This window comes from Petromyzon marinus, chromosome 13 (genome assembly GCF_048934315.1).
Source record: "Petromyzon marinus isolate PM22_M1 ecotype Great Lakes invasive population chromosome 13, UKy_Petmar_22M1.pri1.0, whole genome shotgun sequence".
In the NCBI taxonomy this organism is placed as follows: Eukaryota; Metazoa; Chordata; class Hyperoartia; order Petromyzontiformes; family Petromyzontidae; genus Petromyzon; species Petromyzon marinus.
Window position 1 is genome coordinate 2,135,620 of NC_133679.1, and position 23,923 is coordinate 2,159,542.

At 53.9% G+C, this 23,923-nt stretch overlaps 1 protein-coding gene across 4 annotated transcripts in view; it reads left to right on the top strand.

Annotated features, from left to right (window-relative positions):
• Positions 1–23,061, top strand: part of LOC116942201 (hepatocyte nuclear factor 6) — a 67,289-nt gene extending 44,228 nt beyond the window's left edge. For 2 of the 4 annotated variants that reach the window (XM_032953875.2, XM_032953877.2), the window contains exons 2-3: positions 13,492–13,551; positions 18,987–23,061. In XM_032953875.2, coding sequence (XP_032809766.1) covers positions 13,492–13,551; positions 18,987–19,294 — 368 coding nt within the window. In that variant the 3' untranslated portion in view covers positions 19,295–23,061. The remainder of the gene's footprint in view (positions 1–13,491; positions 13,552–18,986) is intronic. The other 2 variants (XM_032953876.2, XM_032953878.2) reach the window with 1 other exon arrangement.
• Positions 23,062–23,923: the final 862 nt, after the last annotated feature.

Below are 23,923 nucleotides of genomic sequence, written 5' to 3' on the forward strand. Positions count from 1 at the left end.
GACTCGCCATGAGACGCGTTCGCGGCGTCGCTGCTGCACGCGTGACAGTTTCACCCCTCCGTGCTTGGTGATTTTACCGCCTATATGACCTTTAGATTGGAAGGTCCAGTACCTGAAACGTCTGGATTTTTTTTTTATCTCTTCAGGGCTTATCCGCCACTGCCAGCACAGTTATCACAAATGCGTTTAATTGGGGATTGTCGATGCACAGCTTCCTAAACGTTGCGCATTGCAAAACTCGAACCCGGGCACGTGACTACCCATAGCGACCCCCACATAAGTCGCACTCGCTACACGTGTAAGGATACAGGCGCTTGTGGAACCACCCACGTGGATGTAGCGAGCGGTAGTGTAGCGGTTAGCGCGCTGCGCTTTGAACCCGGCGAGCCCGGGTTCATAGCGCTCACGGTCAACACCAATGACGATTATCTGAACCGGTCCCGGGCCTCCCCTAGGTCGACTCAGCCTCAAATGGCCGGGCACAGGCGCACGAGGTGGTGGGTTTTGTGTGACCAGCAACACGCCCGGCCGCCTTTGTCTCCCGAGTGCCGATGTTCATTGGACACCGAACCAGGTAATGGACTCTGTTTCAGGCTGATTCGACCTCTGGTACCGGCTTGGGTATCGCTCGCCACCGATGTTCCGCCGAGAGCGCGGGAATCTTGACTCCGGCAGCCGTGCACCCACCAGACCATCACGCCACCGCTCCCCCGAATGCAAATCACAAAAAAACACAGACACGCGCGATCTCTGCTTCATGGATTGGCGCACACAAAGGCGCGCGGCTCCTTGCCTCCCCCCCCTCTCCTTCCCCCCCACCTCCCCACCAACACCACCCACCCACACCACCACCCACCCACACCACCACCCCCCCACCTCCTGCCTGGACTTCGCGCCTTGCATTCCAGCAGCGGCGGCGGCGGCGGCGCCTCAGTGGCGTAATTGGTATCAGCGCGCGCTGATTGCCCTGCGGTCTCTGTGCGCTCTCTCGCTGCGTCGTAAAGATTCGAGATAGGACGCCAGCCACTCGGCAAGGGGATGCTGCTGCTGTCGTGTGCAGGGGGCAGCGGGGATGTTAATCGGGGGGGAGGGGGCGGTAGCGGTTTAGCGCGGTGCGCTACTGGACCCGGCGACCCGAGTTCGATCCCTCGCTCGCGGGCCACCAACACCCGTGGTGATTATCTGAACCGGTTCCTGGGCCCCTCCCGTAGGTCGACTCAGCCTCACACGAGCACGTGGTGCCGACTGCCGTGCGTAGGCATTGGTCACTCGGGAGGCACCCACCCCCTCGTGTGCCGTGCCGGCTTGCATCGGTGCTGCTCGCGAACCGCACTTTCCCCATCAGTCTGTCCAAGGCTATGTGGGTGATCTTTGTATCGCTCGCTCGCCCATGCACCGTGCAAGTCTGTGCTGCCGACACTCACCCCCCACCCCTCTTCCCCTGCCGCACCTATACACACACGCACCTATACACACACGCGCCTATACACACACGCGCCTATACACACACGCACCTATACACACACGCACCTATACACACACGCACCTATGCACACACGCACCTATGCACACACGCACCTTGGTTTGTTTTTTCAAGGAGCAGCTAGTCCGTCTCGACGTCACCATCCGGTGACGTCCAGCCAGCCAACCAGCCGGCAAAACTTTTTGTTCGAACATAGAATACAATTCACGGCTTCATTTTTAAGTCGGGAGAAGCCGCTCTCGACGCGTCTGTCAGGTCTCCATCCACTGCTGGATGAGGGCCTCCCAACGCCGAGCCATCCGCGGCCTCTTGTTTAACCATACTTCACCACGCCAGGTCCACACTGCGCGTTGCTCAAGGTGGAGAATGGCCACGAATATAATGCAGGAACTGCGGATTGAGAGCGCACCGCTGGCTGACCCCCGTTCCACAGCTGCACTGTGCACGTACGCGTGTTGAACTTCTTTCGCGTCGCACGTCGCCAACCGCGGTGCGCGAATGCGGGCACGGGGGAAGGGGAGGGGGTGGGGTTGGTGGATCACGCGGAGATTACCACGAGCGCGAGGCACCCACTTGCAACGGAACGCGCGATTTGACCGGCAGGTGGCAGCACGGCAAGTGGGTTGTTGACCCGCTAACCCAGCGTCAGTGGAATGAAAAGCAGGCACTCGTCGGCACCGGTGGGTGCCCCATCCCCTGGAATAAACCAGGACGCGAAACAGGCCCCAGGTGAGTCTAGCAGGGGTAGCCGTGGCGCAGTGGGTTGACGCGCTCCGGCTGCACTACGAACCAGGCAAACCCGAGTTCGATCCCTGCACCACCACGGCTGCACGAGCGGAAAGTTGGTATCTGAAACGGTCACAGGGTAAGTATGGTTAAACCTATGGTTTGAAAAAAAGCGGATGGTTAAACCTCCCTGAAGTCGACTCAGCCTTAAACTATTATAGGCAACCGGTGCGGTGTGTAAACATCAGAACTTTCCCCAGCCAACAGTCTATAAAGTCTACACGAGGGTGGATGGGTGGAGGGAGTCTTTATCTGTGGGCAGTAGCGGGCTTTGGCTGGTGTGCGCGTGCGTGTGTGTGGGTTCACGTGCACAGGGGCCTCTGTGTTTATGGCGGGGAGGGGGCGAGATAGGGCCGCTGTGTTTGTTTGGTTTGGTTTGTTTTTACAGAGGGTGTCTCGAACACCACGTGGGCGCTCGTAGACACCGCGGTGGCGAGGCGGTTCGCTTCGCAGCGTAGCGACTTTCTGTGGCATCCGTGGGGTTCCATTCACGGCGACTTTCTGTAGCATCCGTGGGGTTTCATTCACGGCGTCCCGAGTGGGAGGGGGAGGGAATACAATTCCCGAAGGAAGAGACTCCCTCTGGGCTGTGATTCGTCATCATGATCGTCGTCGTTGATTGCTGGGGGCCAGATCGCCGCGTAAGCAAGATGTGTGTGTGTGGTGTCGTAAACCCTCCTCCACCCGACGCGGCCAATGAGTAAAGCTGCCACGTAAGACTAAGACGTGTTCAGTGTCGTGACTTCGCCACCCACGACAGCACACCGGCGGTGCTGCTAATCGCGCGGCAGCTTTTTTTATTAATTGTCTGTGTCGGGTGGCGCAGAGCTTACGACACACATTTTTGCTTACGCGATCTGACCCCCCCTCCCCCAAAAACATCAGTGATGAATCTTGCGATTTGTCGCGAACGCCTGCTGCTACACCTGTTCGATGCACAGGTGTGAGAGTGAGTGAGCCGAGCATAAAGCGGAGAAGTTTGCGATCATTTTACTGCCAGACGTTCGACTCTTCCGCCAACGGACTACTTATTTAATCGTGTGCATGTACTGCACTGCGCATCCCGTTTTGTTTTGCCAATCTACTACCTCGCCGCCCTTTCATATCTCGAGGAATGACAAACACTTTACATCGCAGAGACAAATATCCCTCGTACCAGCCTTTAACAGACTTGTTGGGGCAAGTGCTGTTAGCGAGCAGCACCCGTGAAGGCCGGAACTGTGGCACACGAGGGAGGGGGTGGGAGGTCAAGCAAACACGCCCGGCCACCTTTGTCTTCCGAGTGCTGGTGTTGATTATACAGCTCACCAGGTACTCAGTTGAGGCTGAGGTGTTGGGGGGCCTTCAGTGGGACTCGAATTCGGGTCGCCCGGGTGCGTTTCGTCCCTTGCAATGGCAGTCCGTGGCGTGGCCATGCAGAGCAACAGCATCTCGTAGGCCAGGCAGGAGTTTGTGTTGGCCGCGCCCGACTCTGCCGATGAGCTCCAGAAGGGGCAAAACCGGGCTGCTGGTTCACGTGAAATCCGCAGCGCCGTTACGCCGACAAAATGCAAACGCGCCTTGGGTCTACGTGGGAAATACGGAACGGAAAAACGGGACGGAATATGATTAATTGAATTTAGAGCCAGGTTATTGCTGTAATTGTATGTCTATTTATAAGCCGCACATGGACAGCACTGGAGTTATGTGTGTTCGCATCGACACGTTGTGTAAGTATACGTAATTATGTAATTGGTTGTTAAATGTTCAGAGTAAATAATTTATATGTTAATATACCCCCTCGACCATTTGCCACTCAAAGATGCGTCACTGCACACAGTCCATCCAATGTTGGCAGTGATAGGTGAACAGTGTGGAGGGATGGCGCAGTGGTTAGCGCGCTGTGCTTCGGACCGGAGTTCGATTGCCGGCCACGGATAACATCAGTGGCGAGTGATACCTGAACCGGTCCCGGAAACCCCCTTCCCCCCCCCCCCTCCAATCACACCCCTCCACTTCACCGACCCGCACTGACCAGCGTGGTGAAGTATGGCCATAACAAAAGCCCATCCGTGGCGTGCGGAGGGCCCTGTCATCCAGCAGTGGTTTGACTAAATGGTTGCAACCGGTGCACGAATGCAGCTGGGCCCAACCCGGGGACGGGACGTCAACTCAAATGTGAACCACGTCGCCGGTTGTGTTATCTGACGCCGGGTCCACGCGTGAGCCGACAATTGAGCCAACAATTGAGCCGACCAATTGAGCCGACCAATTCTCTTGCAGCGCCGTCACCGCGGGACGAGTCGTCCCTCTGCTTGCGTGAGCGCCAACGCGCGCGGTTTTGAAACAATTCCAGTTGCACGCAAAACCAACGTCGCGCGCAACTGCTCGCTCAGGTGCGGACCCGGCTTCGTTCACTGATTGGTGTGTCCCCTCCCCCCGTATGATAAGCAGGCGAGAAACATCGCACGCCACAATCGTCCTGAGTGCGTCCCGCCATCTCCCCTGGATCTCGGACGCCAAGCAGGGCCGAGGATCTGGTCAGTGCGTTGGGTGTGGGGGTGACCGCCTTGCCAGCTGTTGCAGTACATGGCGCTGCGAGAGCCCGCGAGGGCTGGCCAGAGATTTGAGACTTTGGAGTGAATCTGGGTGCATAATTCGCATGACCGGCACGCAGTGGTCCGCCCTCGCAGATGTCACGATGGGGTTGTTTTACTCTACTTGGTTAAGCTAGAGGAGGGCACGTCACTAATGGGGCAGGTAATCAGACGCATGTGTCCGGGTAAATATATACAGTATATCGGCGGTGAACTGACCATTACACTGATCGCCAGCTACCTCGTAATACGTTACTTGGCGCCTGTAGCGGGAATCGAACCATCGCGAAAGTGCAAACCGGCTCAGTGGCGAGCGAGCTGACCACCACTGCACCATTCTGTGATTCCCACTCCTGGATTTCCCACTCCCCCAGCCGTCCGTGCCGTCTGCCTCCCTGGCCCCGTTCAGCTCCAAGTCTGGACACCTTGAATCTTGACCTAAAGCTTTCGTGACTGCAGGAATTCATATTGTTTGGGTCTTTCGGTAAAGTCACGTAGATAGGTTTCCCCTTTCTCCTCCTGATGATGATCGCTTGTGTTGCGATCAAAACGTCGTAGTTTGTTGTTTATTTTTACCTATCTACGTGACTTTACCGAAAGACCCAAATGATCTGGACACCTTGCTCGCCCGCTCCGTCTACTGGCCATCTGTGAAAGAAGAAGAAAAAGAGCTTTATAGCTAATCGGATTTCCCCCAGTATAAATACATCCTCTGATTGTGAAACAGCCCTCGCGACACGCACCACGTGGGCTGTTACACGTTCTGGAGGGGAGGGTGGGGTATGGGAGGCGAGGAGTGCTGAGTGAGTGTGGAGGGGGGCTCCCATTCTCAGTCTCCGTGTGCAGTCACAAGGAGGGGGGGGGGAGGAGTGGATTCGCCTCCCCGGCCTCGCGAATGAGTGTCGCTATGGTGGTGACGCGAGTCCCGCGTGCGCGCGGTGGCCGCGTCTGGAGGAGCGGTGGGGAGCAGCGCCACGAGGGGGGATGAGGAGGTGTGGGTGGATGGGTGTGGGTGGGTGGGTGTGGGTGGATGGGTGTGGGTGGGTTTTATTTGTCCGCAGTCCCCCCCCCCCACCCCCCGGAGGATAAGGAGCGGTGTCTGCGCTTGGCAAACGCAATCCGAGCAAAAGCGTATGCACCCACATAGCCCAAAGGGGTTTATACACAAAAACATAGGGCTGGTTCAAGTATACACACACTCTTATCAGCTCGAATTCATATACCTCATAAACGCAAGCAGCTAATTAATATATAAAGACAATTGTTAATCCATCTCGTCTCTTATCTTGTCGGTATCTATTTTCGTGTCTCCCACTCGTCCCGAATTGTGTTCCATTTCTCTTATCTCGCTATCTCACTCACTCACTCTCTCGCCTATAACCCCTTCTGCCATCTCACCACACGGCTCTATCGCGCGTCTACATTTCTCTCTCATCTCGCCCCCATCTCTTATCTCTCGTCCATATCTCTTCCGTTATCGCAAACCAGGAGTGATCAATTGAAATCGGACGGGAAGGCACAACTTATTTCTCATTAAGATTCTACCAATTGGCGAGCACCTCTCACCGAGAACGGGACAAAGAGGTGGATGAGGAGGGTGGATGAGGAGGGTGGATGAGGCGGTGGATTAGGAAGGTAGCGAAGGAGGAAGACGGTGTGGAGCGAGGCACTGCGAGCTCGCACCATTGTATTAGAAATATCGTGGTCGCATCGTCTCGCTTTCTGATTTCTCTCGGCTGCCTCGGGGAGGCGGCGCGCGGGTGGGTGGGGGGACATTGGAGAGACATCGGAGAGAGATACGGTCACTGCGGCAAATCCATATGTATGGGGGAGTGGGTGCGGAGAGCGAGGAGAATGGCGCTGGTTCCACGCGCCGCGTGTCCCCTCTGCTGCCCAATGTCTGTAACTGCAGCGCGGAGCGGGCGCCGCACAGAGCACGCGCGAGGAGCCCCCACCACGCACGCGCACTACACACGCGTGGGCCCCACACACACCACACACACGCACTACACACACCACACACACGCGCCATACACACCACACACACGTGGGCCCCACTCACCACACACACGCCACACACCCCACGCACGCACACGCACTTACGCACGTGGTTCCCCCGAGGTAGATTCTGCAGGGGTGAGCATTGGTGACGGTCAGCAGCGTAGCGAGCGTGGGGGGCATGCAGGGGGTGCCTTGCCCCCCGCCCCCCAGTGGCCGAAGCTACGAGTTGGGGCCCCCTTGACAACCACCAACAGCAGTGTCAAAGAACAAAAATATTTTGAAAACGATTTTTACATTTTTTTTCAAGAAATCGCTTTCATTTACGTCCCACGTTTTATTTTAATTTAATCAGAGCGGTAACGTTTGGCTTCCGCAAATTGCGCAAAATAAAATATTAGGACGCCACCTGACATAAACGCTGGTTGGTGGCGGTGCGTCTCGTAGCCTGGCGCGCGTGTGCTGACCTCTCCGGCGAGCCTCCGACACTTTTCACACGTGGCCGCAAAGGTGCACCTAGCCTGGCACACGCGCCGCGGTGACGCCACCGTCACTTCGTGGCGAACGGCGGCGGTTGTTGTTCTGGGACGTATTTTGCCAGTATCGACCCGAGCTATAAACGCTCCGATGCGTGCACTGGGGTTGTACCGTTCGCCTTTTGGCGTCGTTCTCTGGTCTGGCACCGGTGGTGAGACTGGGCCGTGAAGAAGGCCGCTGCTGTCGCTGGAGTAGGCCAATCAGTTTAAAAGACAATGCATAATAACATAATAGTTACATTATTAAGGACAATGCGTGTAACATTATTATCAGCGCCACGTGTTTGTCTTCATGTTCACCGCAAGTACTGCGTGTGGTTCATGCAGAGACTCGATTCCTTGCAAAAGGTTTATATTTGGTGTTTAAACATTTTAACACCTCCTGTTTTATTGCCATAAAGGGGTAAAACCTATTCTTATTGATGTTTTGTTGCTGCTGCTACTTCTGCTACGATACCAGATTTGTTGGAGAACGTCATTATTGACACCTGACATCGATTTTTGGAGGTGTGCGGGCGGGGGGGGGGGGGGTCGGTGTGCGTCTTACTTTCCGGCACGTCTTCTAATCCAGAGCACGCGGTATCGCCACGAGCAAAGGGGGTGAGAAACCAAAACAACAACAACAAAAACAACAGAGAAAAAAAGTCGAATTCGTTAAAAAAAACGTTCTTTTTCAAGAGCCGCAATGTACTGTGGTGAATACGAGACCGGCGATGGTCCTGCTTCATAAATAACAGTCTCGAAGCAGTCCTTCATGAGCCACACGCAGCCCCAGAGTCGCAAGTTGCCCACCCCCCTGCCCCATGGTTCACTCGACTTCCATGGTAAACTGAAATTTCCTTGGTAAACTGGACTCCCATGGTAATTTGGACTCCCGTGGTAAACTGGACTCCCATGGCTAACTGAAATTCCATAGCAAACTGGACTCCTATGGCTAACTGGACTCCCATGGTAAATTGAAATCCCATGGTAAACTGGACTGCCATGGTAAACTGGACTTCCGTGGTCAGGGGTCGGCAAGCAAAAAGAACAAAGAGAGCCATTTCATTTTGCTGGTATCGAATTTCAAGAGCCGCGCGCAGTCCTCAAAGAGCCGCCGCCTGCGGTTGGCCCCGGAGCTGCAGGTCGCCGGACCCTCCTTGGTCACGAGCCCTGACGATTGCTTTGCCGATCGATGATTCGACGCGGACGCTCGGAACGTCGGGGAGCCCCAGAAGCCGCATCACCCATGCATGCGATCCCGGGGCTTTGGCTTTCAATTTGGAGGGGGCTTTGAGGGTTGCTGAGTGGCTGAGGCGGGGGGGGGGGGGAGGTTGGGAGGTCTCCCGCGGTGTCAATGTCGAAGCACTGAGCCATCACGGCTGAAATCCCGCATTTAAATCCCCGTGCTCCCACCCGGGATTAAACTGGGCTCTCGACTGTGCTGAGTGCTGATGGCCTCGGCACGGTCGACGATGACTGCAAACACACAAAACAGCAGCAGCAGCAACAACAACAACAACCCCATTGCATAGATTAGCGCTCTCGACTTAAGCTCAGTTGAACCCGGCACGCGCTGCGTTACGCTGCTGCTGCTGGTGTAGTTGTATTGTGCGGTTCGATGTTGGACGGTGCTGGTCTCGACTCTTAAGACTCTCGGCTCGAGAGAGCGGCGATGTTTCGTTTTTGGCATTCCGATGGTTTACCCGGCAAGAGCCTCGCTCTGTGAGTTCCGTGACTGACCTTCGGGAGGGCACTGCTAAGTTTTCGCGACGTTGTTTTGTGCGCGGTTAGCTACGTACGGTGTGAAAGAAGTTCAACATACATACACACATACGTACGTTGAGTAATTCGCGGAGAGGTTTTTTTTTGGGGGGGGGCGGTAGGGGGATTGGTGGGGGCGGTTTCAAACTTTGGTACAACAACAAAAACATTGGGACCGATACACCGGGCACGCAATGGCCCCTACGACTCTTGCCGGTGACGGCACGGGGCTCTTCTTTAACGTCCGCCGTGGACGAGGCGTCGCGCGCGACCGCCACAGAATCACGGCTCCCCACACCGCAGGTCGCCTCGAGACTCTCCTCCTGGATCCTCGCCCCCGGGGTTCCGGTGAACGAAATGGAACCTGCAACTGGCCCGTTGACGATCCGCATGGCACTTTGGCCCTGCCATCGAGGAGGGTTTCATAGTTTACAAGCCAAAGAAATAAAACTTATTTTTTAAAAAATATCTTGTAATTGTCTACAATTACAATGGAGATGTTTTAATGTTTTATATCTGCAATTGCAACAGTGGTGTGCAACTGTGGGTCATCCAGAACAGACCACATACAACGTAAAACGTCGCAATGCCCCGAACCAAAAAAACGAAGGAGACATCACAGCGATGATGATGATGATACCCTCCGTTGCTCCTGACGCGGCTATCTCGCCTTGACCGCCAGACTGTGAAATTGTAAGTTGGTGGTCCCGCAAGCTCCGTCAGGAGCCGTACGCTCAGAAGAAGTTGCAGCACCGAGTTCTCTCGAGTGCCCTCTCGTGGCTGCCGTGCCTCATAGGTCCGTTGACGAGCTCGACTCACTGGAGGCGATTCTTGAGATGCTGTTGCAATTCACCTTCATCGCCAGCTGTGACCAATCTACTGCTGGATGAAGGCGTCCCTCCCCATGCAGTCGCTCAGGGTCTCGCGATCCAGTGATGTTTCTAGCACTGATGAACCCTTCTAACAATACGAATAATTTTGATTTAAAGCTTTCGTGACTGCAGGGATTCATATTCTTGGTTCTTTCGGTAAAGTCACGTAGAAGGGAAACAATAAAATAATAAATATATTAAAATAAATACATTTTTATTATTTTATTGCTTCCCTTCTACGTGACTTTACCGAAAGAACTAAGAATATATAATACGAATAATTTCAACGTATACATACTCCCCCCCCCCCTGCCCTGCCGTCTTACCCCAAGCTCTGCGGTCCTCTATATATCAAGGTTTTGTCGGACATTTACTGAGCGTGTATACGTGCGGGAAGAGAACCGGAGCGCCCAAAACAAAACAAAAACACTTGCAAGGGGGCAACACTCGATCCCAAACAGAGTTGGTCGCAGCGACCTCAACTCCGCAAAGTCAGCTCTGGGTCAAAGGGTCTCCTCTCTCCAGACATTGTCGTCATCCATTGTCATTATTATACTGCTGGATGAGGGCCTCCCATCTCTCGCGATCCCGCGATGTAATGATCGCCCCGCAAATGAACCAATTTCATCGCTCCATCTCTTCGGTGGATCGTCCTCTAATCATTCCATCCGGTGGCCATCCGCGACACGGAGGGTCGATGCCCACCTGGAGAGGCGGTCTCCATCTTTCGCGATCGTCAGCGTCTCCCAAGGAGCGATCGTCCCAACAGTCTCACGTTGTCCCACCAACTCGTCCCTTTCATTTCTCTTTCCCACACTTCTTCCACTTTCCCCCTCCCTTTTCCGGGAACTCGCGCACGGTGAAATCTACTAATGTGTGTCTGTGGCGAGTCTCCGGCACCCCGAGTTAGGCGGTCGTGGGAATTCCAGGTCCTTCTCTCCATTCAGACGGTCACCAGTCGCGTCGTCGCGGGGAGTTCTAACAAAACAACTTAAGCCGACGATTCGCCTTCTTCACGTGTCGGTACCTCCGCGAAAAGCGTATAAGTATTTTTTTCCACGTCCCACCTTCTGGGAAGTGCGAAATTTCCACGGATTTGGTTCCAGCGCAGGCAAACCGTGGGGCCGGTTTCGACATTAAGTGTCTCATCGGCGGTCAGGGGCTTGCGTTGGCCAATGCTGGAGAACAACACCACGTGATAGGCGAGGACCCCTCTGGAAGGTGTGGGTCCCAGGTCGAGGCTGAAGTCATCATTGGCTAAATTTTTCCTTTTTTTCTTCCTTTAACGGTGATTGTGCAACCACGTGTGCGTCTGTGTGCGTTCATGCGTGACAGCGATTTATCTGAATCGGTCTTAGGCCTCCCCCAGGTCGACTCAGCCTTAAACGAGTACCATGGTGTGTGTAAATAAAGCCTGAGTTTTGCCTAAAATAAACAATTTCAACTATTTTTATTTTTCAAGGTAAAGCCCACGAAGCTATGTAGCTCTTTTCACAGGCGATCTGGCCACAAATTATAGTTTATCATCACGTGGAAATTCATAGCAGCCAAATACTCTAAACGCACGTTTCTAAATGTGGAGGGGAAAATTTGAGGAACCCGAGAAAATATCCACAGCAGGCATCGTCAGGCTCGGGATCGAACCCACGACCTCCTGTATACCAGGCGAGGTAGTTAACATCTAATAACCACCGTGATGATGATGATGATTATGAGAGAGACACGCTAACTCCAAATCTACAGCAGGCGTCAGGCTCGGGATCGAACCCACGACCTCCTGTATACCAGACGAGGTAGTTAACATCTCATAGCCACCGTGATGATGATGATGAGAGAGACACGCAAACTCCAAATATACAGCAGGCGTCTGGGTCGGGATCGAACCCACGAACTCCTGCATACCAGGCGAGGTAGTTAACATCTGCGATCCACCGTGATGATGATGATGATGAGAGAGACACGCAAACTCCAAATCTACAGCAGGCGTCTGGGTCGGGATCGAACCCACGACCTCCTGCATACCAGGCGAGGTAGTTAACATCTCCTAGCCACCACCTGGTGTGTGGAGACGGTGGCTACCCTGTGTGCAGGTGCCAGGCAGGTTGTTAACTTCGCAAGGGAGCGCGAGGCGGCAGTTGGCCTGAGGAGGCGTTCATCCAGCAGTGGAGTGACCGTGACTGATGACGGCGGTGGACACACACTCGCCGTTGTCACGGGCGCGCGGTGGAGGCAGGAGGCGAAGCCGACCACGCGCGTGGCCGCGCCTCCGACTAGCACGGTCGGCTACGTGCGGTGCGAAAGAATTTCAACACACGCGCACACAACGCGTGCTGGAGTACAGAGTCCACTGGAGCCTCTCTCTTGGCAACTGGGCATGCTAAGGGAGTGGTGGGGTGGGTGGGGGGTTGTGACCAGTGACGTGCGGCGAGGTCAATGCCTTGGGAGGCACTGGCTAGTGTCAGAGCCAGATTCGCACACTGAGGGGTGCGTGGCCTCACGGAGGGGGGCGTGGCCGTATGGGAGGGGGCGTGGCCTCACTGAGGGGGGCGTGTTAGACACGTCCCCCTCAGTGAGGCAGATGTGATAGCTGCCTCCCCTGGTGCTTCTTCATTGCAGTTTCATGACGAGACCAGCGAGCCTAAATATCTTTATACACATACGTGAAATAAGTTACCTGGAGTATGGAAGGCGAGGACATTAAATGAAGGGGTCTACAAACATTACATTGCTGACACACAGAGAGATAGTAACAGGAACCCACTTATTGCCCGCGCTCCATCCAATTACTGAGGGGTTGCACAATCAGAGGGGAGGCTGAGCACGTCGCTGCCTCACCTCTCGTCTCTCGCTGTATTTGCAGCGGAGCTCCGCAAATTTGGCGATTTTGACTCTAAAAATGATTGGAATCGTACAGAAATCACATTCATAACACAGATCAGTGGGAAAATATTAACATTTATTTTATTTGATTATTCTTTTTTATTGTTACTTTTCGTAACAGCTATTTCCATTGGAGCATGCCAGGTGAGGCTCTGCCTCCCCTGCCTCCCCTGACCGCACGTCCCTGGTTGTGACCCTTTTGGACAACAGGACCCGCGAACGGAACGACGGACGAGCGGCCGTGTGACCAACGTCCTCATCAGCGCGCAAGCGGCACCCTCCCCTCTCCTCCCTCCCCCACTGCGAGACGTGGACCCGACATTCGGGGCGGTCCGAAAAGTTTGCCCAAACCTGAAACGTGCTTCGAATGACACCGACGAGAGGAGCGCGCGCGTGGGTCGAACAACCCCTAGGTTTGCTCGGCCTTTAATTGTCCTCTTTGATGCGGTGTGCGCGAAGCTTGGCAGTGGGGAGACGGAGGCGTCCCGGGCCGCGCGGTGTCTCTTCGCTCGGCGTCGCTGTTGTACCGTGCCGACGTTACCCGGCGCTTGGTGTGCGAGGCTAAACGTGGGATGTGTGTGTGCGCGTGTTTGTCCCTGTGCGTGTGTGTGCGTTAGACTTTATAGAGAGCACTGCTGGAATGGCCCAGTATCCATCGCCAGTCATCAGCGCACAAAGTAAGGTCTACAGACCAGGGGGACGTAGATTCACCCACGGGCTTGTCATCCGACAGCTGCAAACTGTCGCGCACAATGTCACCGTTTCGCTTCCACTGCCTCTGACTTTCTGGGCTTGCAAACCGCTCTCTTGGCTTCTCTCCTCCTGCATGTCGTCTACCTCTGTGTGTCTACCTCTGTGTATCTACCTCTGTGTATCTACCTGTGTGTATCTACCTCTGTGTATCTACCTCTGTGTCTACCTCTGTGTCTACCTCTGTGTGTCTACCTGTGTGTGTCTACCTCTGTGTATCTACCTCTGTGTGTCTACCTCTGTGTGTCTAACTCTGTGTCTACCTCTGTGTATCTACCTCTGTGTATCTACCTCTGTGTATCTACCTCTGTGTGTCTACCTCTGTGTGTCTACCTCTGTGTGTCTACCTCTGTGTGTCTACCTCTGTGTATCTACCTCTGTGTCTACCTCTGTGTGTCTACCTCTGTGTCTACCTCTGTGTCTACCTCTGTGTGTCTACCTCTGTGTCTACCTCTGTGTCTACCTCTGTGTGTCTACCTCTGTGTATCTACCTCTGTGTATCTACCTGTGTGTATCTACCTCTGTGTATCTACCTCTGTGTCTACCTCTGTGTCTACCTCTGTGTGTCTACCTGTGTGTGTCTACCTCTGTGTATCTACCTCTGTGTGTCTACCTCTGTGTGTCTAACTCTGTGTCTACCTCTGTGTATCTACCTCTGTGTATCTACCTCTGTGTATCTACCTCTGTGTGTCTACCTCTGTGTGTCTACCTCTGTGTGTCTACCTCTGTGTGTCTACCTCTGTGTATCTACCTCTGTGTCTACCTCTGTGTGTCTACCTCTGTGTCTACCTCTGTGTCTACCTCTGTGTGTCTACCTCTGTGTCTACCTCTGTGTCTACCTCTGTGTGTCTACCTCTGTGTATCTACCTCTGTGTATCTACCTCTGTGTATCTACCTCTTTATGCCTACCTATGTCTACCTCTGTGTCTACCTCTGTGTGCCTACCTCTGTGTGTCTACCTCTGTGTCTAACTCTGTGTCTACCTCTGTGTATCTACCTCTTTATGCCTACCTATGTCTACCTCTGTGTCTACCTCTGTGTGTCTACCTCTGTGTGTCTACCTCTGTGTGTCTAACTCTGTGTCTACCTCTGTGTGTCTACCTCTGTGTATCTACCTCTTTATGTCTATCTATGTCTACCTCTGTGTGTCTAACTCTGTGTCTACCTCTGTGTTTCTACTTCTGTGTCTACTTCTATGTCTACCTATGTCTACCTCTGTTGTATGACTTGAAGGCAGACATGTTCACCGTTCACCGTGTTCTCCCCATCGTCAGATGCTCTCCCCCCCCTTCCCCAACACCCTCTGTGTTTCAAAGCGAAGAGTGAGGAGTGATGGTGAGGAGTGAGGAGTGAGGGTGAGGAGTGAGGGTGAGGGGTGAGGGGTGAGGGTGAGGAGGGGTGAGGAGTGAGGGTGAGGAGTGAGGGGTGAGGGGTGATGGTGAGGGGTGAGGAGTGAGGGGTGAGGGTGAGGAGTGAGGGGTGAGGGGTGATGGTGAGGAGTGAGGGTGAAGAGTGAGGGGTGAGGAGTGAAGGGTGAGGAGTGAGGGGTGAGGGGTGAGGAGTGAGGGTGAGGGGTGAGGGTGAGGAGTGAGGGTGAGGGGTGAGGGTGAGGGGTGACGGTGAGGAGTGAGGGTGAGGAGTGAGGGGTGAGGAGTGAGGGTGAGGGGTGAGAAGTGAGGCGTGAGGGGTGAGGAGTGAGGGTGAGGAGTGGGGAGTGAGGGGTGAGGGTGAGGAGTGAGGAGTGAGAGTGAGAGTGAGGGTGAGGAGTGAGAGTGAGGGTGAGGAGTGAGGGTGAGGAGTGAGGGTGAGTGGTGAGGGTGAGGAGTGATGGTGAGGGGTGAGGAGTGAGGAGTGAGGGTGAGGAGTGAGGGTGAGGGGTGAGGAGTGAGAAGTGAGGGTGAGGGGTGAGGAGTGAGAAGTGAGGAGTGGGGAGTGAGGAGTGAGGGGTGAGGAGTGAGGGGTGAGGAGTGAGGGGTGAGGAGTGAGGGTAAGGAGTGAGGAGTGAGGGGTGAGGGTGAGGAGTGAGGAGTGAGGGGTGAGGGGTGAGGGTGAGGAGTGAGGAGTGATGGTGAGGGGTGAGGAGTGAGGAGTGAGGGGTGAGGGTGAGGAGTGAGGGTGAGGAGTGAGGGTGAGGAGTGAGGGTGAGGAGTGAGAGTGAGGAGTGAGGGTGAGGAGTAAGGGTGAGGGGTGAGGGGTGAGGAGTGAGGGTGAGGAGGGAGGGTGAGGAGTGAAGGTGAGGAGTGAGGGTGAGGAGTGAGGGTGAGGAGTGAGAGTGAGGGGTGAGGGTGAGGGGTGAGGGTGAGGGGTGAGGGTGAGGAGTGAGGGTGAGGAGTGAGGGTGAGGAGTGAGGGTGAGGAGTGAGGGTAAGGGGTGAGGGTGAGGAGTGAGGGTGAGGAGTGAGGAGTGAGGGTGAGGAGTGAGGAGTGAGGAGTGAGGGTGAGGAGTGAGGGTGAGGAGTGAGGGTGAGGAGTGAGGGTGAGGGGTGAGGGTGAGGAGTGAGGGTGAGGAGTGAGAGTGAGGGGTGAGGGTGAGGGGTGAGGGTGAGGGGTGAGGGTGAGGAGTGAGGGTGAGGAGTGAGGGTGAGGAGTGAGGGGTGAGGAGTGAGGGTGAGGAGTGAGGGTGAGGAGTGAGGGTGAGGAGTGAGGGTGAGGAGTGAGGGTGAGGAGTGAGGGTAAGGGGTGAGGAGTGAGGGTGAGGAGTGAGGAGTGAGGGTGAGGAGTGAGGGTGAGGAGTGAGGGTGAGGAGTGAGGGTAAGGGGTGAGGGTGAGGAGTGAGGGTGAGGAGTGAGGGTGAGGAGTGAGGGTGAGGGGTGAGGGTGAGGAGTGAGGGTGAGGAGTGAGGGTGAGGAGTGAGGGTGAGGAGTGAGGGTGAGGAGTGAGGGTGAGGGTGAGGAGTGAGGGTGAGGGGTGAGGGTGAGGAGTGAGGGTGAGGAGTGAGGGTGAGGAGTGAGGGTGAGGGGTGAGGGTGAGGAGTGAGGGTGAGGAGTGTTTATTCATCGAGAGGATGCATTTCACCATCTTCTGGGAAGTTGGTTCCTCCACAGCCGAGCGGTGACCCCACACCAGAGGAGAGAGAACACACGCCGCCAGATGCTCAGAACCACCTCCCAGAAGATAGCCCTCCCTCCCTCTCTCTATTTATATGTCTTACTAAGCGGCGAGTGTCAACAACTCATCTCCCGGGCCCAGTGTCCTTCGTTGTGAGGCCCCAGCGGGCCGCTGACGGCCTCCTGGTGCCCCCCCCACCCGCACGGCGACAACAACACACGTAGCGAGAACACCCCCTTGCAGGCCACGCCGTATCTCGGAATCAGAACATGTATTTACACTGCAGGAGAAATCCGACGAGCTGTAAAGCTCTCTTTCTCACAGATGTCCAGTCCAGTAGGGCATGTGGTGGCAGCCAAGGCTCAGGATTGCCGTCTTGAGGTCATCGTTCTCCTTCCCCCGCTGTCCCCTTCGCCTGCAGCTCCCTGACCACCCCAGCGATCCGTGCTGTTGGCTTCCTCTCCCTGTTCAAGTCCAGTCTCAGCATCGTCTTCCTATCCTCCTCTTCTGCCTACGGCTTGCTGGCGTCTCCCTTCCTCTCTCTCTCTCTCCATGAAACCACGACGCCCGCTGTCTCCGTGTGCAATGTTGCTGAAGCGTGGTGGCATGTTGACGCTAAACAAGTCCACTTTGCATACGCGCGTCTTCTACCCCAGTAGGGTTGTGACATTTCTCTGCGATATTGACATTGTTGTTGTTGCTGTTGTTGTTGTCGTTGCTCATGCAGCACCACGGATCTGCCGTGTAAAATAGCCGGACAAAAACTGGCTCCACGGAACCATCATCCGTGTAAAAAAAATCTCAATAAACTTAAATCTTGAATCCCACACTCGTTAACGTCAGCTCAATGAACGTGGGATAGAGCTCATCCCTGTTTGTGATCTTCTTAAGACAGTGGTGGAAATTCCACGTTCATATGCCGCGGAGGAGGATATTCAGAGGACACTTATTGTTAAACCTCCTACAGACTTGAACTTATTTTCCCAATATTGGAGGGATGATAGGCTGAGTGCGACGCTAATGGGGATTCAAACTCACGCCCTTCTTGACTTTGAGTCGAGGCCTGTTAAGCTGCACTCACCGTGGCAGATTTGGTGAATTGCCGCTAATGAGCAGTGAGAATCGCATGTCTTCCTGTTCCACATGAGTTCGTAAGTGAGTGTGATAGAGAGTGAGTGAGTGTGATAGAGAGTGAGTGAGTGTAATAGAGAGTGAGTGAGAGTGATGTTGAGTGAGTGTGAGAGAGTGAATGAGTGTGATAGCGAGTGTGATAGAGAGTGAATGAGTGTGATAGTGAGTGAGTGTGATAGAGAGTGAGTGAGTGTGATAGAGAGTGAGTGAGAGTGATATTGAGTGAATGAGTGTGATAGTGAGTGAGTGTGATAGAGAGTGAGTGAGTGTGATAGAGAGTGAGTGAGAGTGATATTGAGTGAATGAGTGTAATAATGAGTGAGTGTGATTGAGAGTGAATGAGTGTGATAGTGAGTGAGTGTGATAGAGAGTGAGTGAGTGTGATAGAGAGTGAGTGAGTGTGATAGAGAGTGAGTGAGTGTGATAGAGAGTGAGTGAGAGTGATATTGAGTGAATGAGTGTGATAGTGAGTGAGTGTGATAGAGAGTGAGTGAGTGTGATAGAGAGTGAGTGAATGTGATAGAAAGTGAGTGTGATAGAGAGGGAGTGAGTGTGATAGTGAGTGAGTGAGAGTGATATTGAGTGAGTGTGATAGAGAGTTAATGATTGTGATAGTGAGTGAGTGTGATAGAGAGTGAGTGAATGTGATAGAGAGTGAGTGTGATAGAGAGTGAATGAGTGTGATAGTGAGTGAGTGTGATAGAGAGTGAGTGAATGTGATAGAGAGTGAATGTAATAGAGAATGAATGTGATAGAGAGTGAGTGTGATAGAGAGTGAGTGAATGTGATAGAGAGTGAATGTGATAGAGAATGAGTGTGATAGAGAGTGAGTGAGAGTGATATTGAGTGAGTGTGATAGAGAGTGAATGAGTGTGATAGTGAGTGAGTGAATGTGATAGAGAGTGAGTGAGTGTAATAGAGTGAATGTGAAAACGAGCGTGAGAACGAGCAAACCTTTACATGCGAGTGTGAGTGTGTACTTGCGAGCGAGTAAGTGAGGGTGCAGGTGCATCTTCTGCGCGTGCGTGGGTACGTGCGTGGGTACGTGCGTGGGTACGCGCGTGGGTACGCCCGTGGGTACGCCCGTGGGCACGTGCGCGAGCGACGCACAGCGAGCCGCGGTAGCGCCTTCGCCCACCGGCGCCCGCCCTGACGCTCGGCCCTCTCTCTCTCTCTCTCCGCAGCGTGCAAGCGGAAGGAGCAGGAGCAGGGACGCGATAAGGGCAGCCAACCAAAGAAACAGCGCCTGGTGTTCACGGACGTGCAGCGCCGGACCCTGTTCGCCATCTTCAAGGAGAACAAGCGTCCGTCCAAGGAGATGCAGATCACCATCGCGCAGCAGCTGGGCCTGGAGCTCAGCACGGTGAGCAACTTCTTCATGAACGCGCGCCGCCGCAGCCTCGACAAGTGGTCGGACGAGGGGGGTCCCGGCGCCACGTCGGGGGCCTCCTCGGGCGCCGGCTCGGTCCACGGCACCTGCACCAAAGCCTGAGTTGGGGGAGACGGGGGAGGGGGCGGAGGGAGGGGATGGAGCAACGCCCGGGTCTCTGTTGGCGCTGTGAAGCGGAGGCCGGAGGAGTTTTACGCAACGGCGGTCGTCGCTGGTTTGGAGCCAGGGAGGGGGAGCGGGCGCGGGTTGCCGGGGTCGGCCTGGTTGGGCGGTGGTGGTGGTGCCGCCGCCGCCGCCGCCGCCGCTGCTGGTGATGGTGGTGCTGGTGGGAAAACAGAGGAGGCCGTGTGGAGCGGTGAGCGGGAGACGCGCGCTAGGGCGCGGGCGGAGGAGGAGGATTGCGAGGGGCGACTCGTCAGTGGCGGCGTGGAGGAGCTCGCAGGGCCCCCCCCCGCCTCTCTCTCTCTCTCTCCCGAGCGGTCTCTGGGCCTTAACCCTCGGCCCGCCGCACACGACGAAGATTGCGAGCAAAAGTCTGGACGGCCTCCTCTTTCTTTCCGCCACCCCTCCGCAACTGTTTGGATCGTCTGGCACAAAGCAGTTTCCTCTGCGACTACTTCACTCTACAGCTTTATTGTTCTTATTTATTTTTCGAGCTCCAAATATCGACGTGCGAAACCAAAGACTCACCTCCCCCCCAACCCCACCCCCCACCCCCACCACACTCTGTTGTTGTTGTTGTTTTTATATATACACACGAAGAAGGAGAAAGAGGAAGACGACGAAGAAACAAACAAACAAAGGCTTGGTGATGCAAACGGCCTCGCGCGCAAATCCCCTCTAGGAACTGGAGCGACGCGGGAAGCGCGCGGCGAGCAAACGGCACTTGACGTGGAGAACCCCTCCTCCCCAAAACACAAAAAAATGAACTCTGTCTCGACGTCGTTTGATGCTTTGATGTTCTAGGTGGAAATATGTTGAACGGGAGTACGGTTTAAAAGCTTTAACCTGCCACTTAAAGCAAGATAATCGCTTTAAGGTGGCGGAACAGCCTGCTTATTGTGGAAAAAAAACGCGTTTCCAATTCTCAGATACGGGAAGCCGAATTTTACACATGAAATAAGACGGGGAATCGAATTGACGTGGTGGTGGTGGTGGTGGCGGTGGCGGTGGTGGTGGACTACTCTACGACGAGGCGCGGCCGGTTCCCGTCGAGGGGGCCGCGTAAAACGCGAGATGAAGATTCTGGGCGACGTCCGGGATTTAACCCCGGCGGTCGCAGGGAAAATGAAAAAAGAAAAAAACGACGGGCGTTGATGAGGTGGTTATTCTGTATGCTTGGTGAAGCCTATACACAAGAGCAGATAAACATCCACGGAATGCATGAACTCGGTTGCGGTTCCCGTTTTGCAAACAACAACATTCGGAATCACGGTTTTAATTTTTTTTGCTTGCTGCGCCATTGCTCAAATGTGGGAATTTGAGCCAGGCGCACGCAACGCAACACCGCCACCCCACATAGCACGACCACCCCACACAGCAAAGCCACCCCACACAGAACCACCACACCACCCAGCACGACCACCCTACACAGCAAAGCCACCCCACACAGCACCACCACCCCACACAGCAAAGCCACCCCACACAGAACCGCCACCCCACACAGAACCACCACACCACACAGCACGACCACCCTACACAGCAAAGCCACCCCACACAGCACCACCACCCCACACAGCAAAGCCACCCCACACAGAGCTGCCACACCACCCAGCGAGCACCCACCGCTTTACTAAACAGCCGATGGGAACTCCCCACGTTATCTTTGCGCAATTCAGAGTCTAAATTAACAACAACAACAACAATAATTAATGATCGTAATATAAAGTAGACATTTTAATCGCTGACCCTCGCGGGTCGTAGAGATGTCGTGAAAACTGTCGCAGCTCACATGTCCCACTTGGGATTTTGGCGGAACGTTTAAAAAAAACAACTAATTAATACATCGCCTCGCCATTCTCAATCCCCCGATGGATGAAGGCCTGCCTAGGCCGTGTCGGTCATCGGAGGGAGTTTTTGACCATACTTCACCACGCTGGTCAGTGCGGGTTGGTGGACGCTTTCGCACGAACGCATAGAGAGGCGTGAACGGGGATTTCCGATATCGCTCGCCGCTGATGCCAGCCATAGCCCGGGATCGAACTTGTGTTCGCCGGGGTTCATAGCGCGACGCGCTATGAACCAGCACCCCCCCCCCCCCCCCCCACAAACCCAGTCTCTGGCTGCCGCGGGGGCCTGGAGGCGCGATTGTCTCAATCTTCTGACGCTCAAGCGGTCATCTGCTACAGCGATCCCTTGCACTTTGATTGGCCCCTGGTAATCGTAACCCCTTTGTCGCCGTCTCACGAGCGAACAAAAAAACCCAGAAGAACCGAAACGCTCGCATGGAGCGCACACGAACAACACGAACAACACGCACGCACGTACACACGCACACACCGGGCCGAATTGAGTTCCTTTACCGCACGGGTAAGTTCATGCATTCGCAATGTTTGTCAGCCCTGTCTATAATCCAAAGGAAATAAATTATACACAGTCAACCAAAGATACGAGCCAGTTGAATGCACGGTACTTGTGATGATATTTTCCCCCAAAGACTTACATTTTAATCATTCTTTCTTTTGTTCGTCCTTTAGCATATATACCTTCGAATGATATACACCTGTCCATTAGTGTACGGTGTGTGTGTATATATATACTTAGCACACGGCACACGTGGTAGTAACGTGTCAAGTCGCGAAAATTCGATGTCCACAATTTGACGTCCAAAGGACAAAAATACAATTTTAAAATCCAAATTTTACAGCCTGTTCGGGGGCAATCGCGAATTTTTTTTTTTTTTTTAGCATTTTCACTCTCGCCTACCGAGTCCCGAGGCCCCTTCCGTCCCCCGTCGTGAGCGAGCGACTCGAGTCGACTCGAGTCAATTCGAGTCGACTCGAGCTGACCGGCGCTGGACAGCGGCGCGCTCGCTGCCACGAGGGAGGGGGGGGGGGACGGAGGATCGCTCCCCGGACGATTCCGATCTCCAAATTCTATCAACGACAACAAGGAACAAACAAACGAAAAACAAAACTCCACTCGGACAAAGCGACTGCAAATCGTTCAATTAGTCACGGTCTGATTATTAGGTCATCATCATCGTCGTGGTCATCCACATCGTCATCCACATCGTCATCCACATCGTCCGGTGTTCCTTTCTTAGTTACCCCCCCGTCGGCCCTGCTTGGGAAAGCGATGTGGACAGAACAAAAAAAAACCTCTTTCTCGAATCCTTTCACCGAAGAGGAGGAGGATGAGGAGGAGTATGAGGAGGTGGCGGCCGAAGTTGGCGATCGCCGCCTCTCTCCCTGTCGATGAGGATGTTTGTCGTTGTTGTCGTTTGTATTTCTCGATTCGTTCATTCTTTCACCTGTAACCAAAATTCCACCCTATCCCCCCCCCCCCGTTATTCTGTTGTATATTGCATCGCAACCTTATATATATAGCTTCTTCCGAGCTCTTAAACCAAGCGCAACGACCTATTTATATAGTCTGAACCAAAGACGCTACCTCAATTGTTTTTTTTCATTCGTGATTCTAATCACACTAATACCAAAGAAAACCAAAGACTTCGTCTTCGCCATGCCTGTGTGTCGGCTCAGCTTTGAAGTCGTTCGATTGCATTATGACTCCCCAGGTATTACGACTCTTGACTGCTACGACCGACGACTGCTTACGACCGACGACGACTGGTGGAGTGTCGCTTTATCGTTTCGAAATGTTTCTTTGCGTCGGCGTGTCCTTTCACGCGACGCCACACACACACACACACAAATTAAAAAAAAACACATTACCTAGGGGATCGCTCTCTCAATACGTTGCTGTAAGACAAGGGTGCAGTAGCCGTGCAGGAAGTGCTCTAAGCCAGCTGATGAACGGACGAGTGCCTTGTATGAACCAAAGTAAATAACCGCTGACAACCTCCTCAAAGAAGAAGAAACATTACGGCACGCGCGCGTGTGTGTTTGTGTTTTCCACGACGACACTGGCGTATACCTCAGCCGCTCGGACTGGACACAACAACCCCCCCCCCCCTCTTCTTTCTCTCCCGTTTGACGTTTCGGCAGGTCGCACAGCAGCACTCATTTTGGGGGGGGGCGGTAGGGGGGGGAGGTCCCCCCCCCCAACACCAACACCCCCCGCTGTGTGACGACACAAGAAGAGTTAAAACAGAAAAAAATATTAAGAGTAATTAAACAAAAGCTACGAATAATGATGATGATGATGATGCTATTAAAAAAAAACACACGAAAAAATACCAAAAAAAATAATCACACCTTGGGGGGGGGGGGGGTTTGTTCATTTCTCATTTTTCCAAGACGTACGTTTTAAACAAAATACAAAAAAAACTTTTACAAATAAATACTGTTATGATATTAATAATAATAATAATAATGAAAGCTCATATACCAAAGGAATTAGCTGAGAAGAAGAAGAAGAAATGGAAAAAAAATCGCAAAATCTTTAACTTCCTACGGAAACACCAAAAAGTCCCCGCGATGATGATGATGACAGCGCTGACTGCGTGGTCGACGCTCTCCAAATCTCAGCTCCACACAGGCCGGGCGAAAATTCTTTTTACCGCGAGATATCGGAAATACCTCATAGATAGATGTATAGTGTGTGACG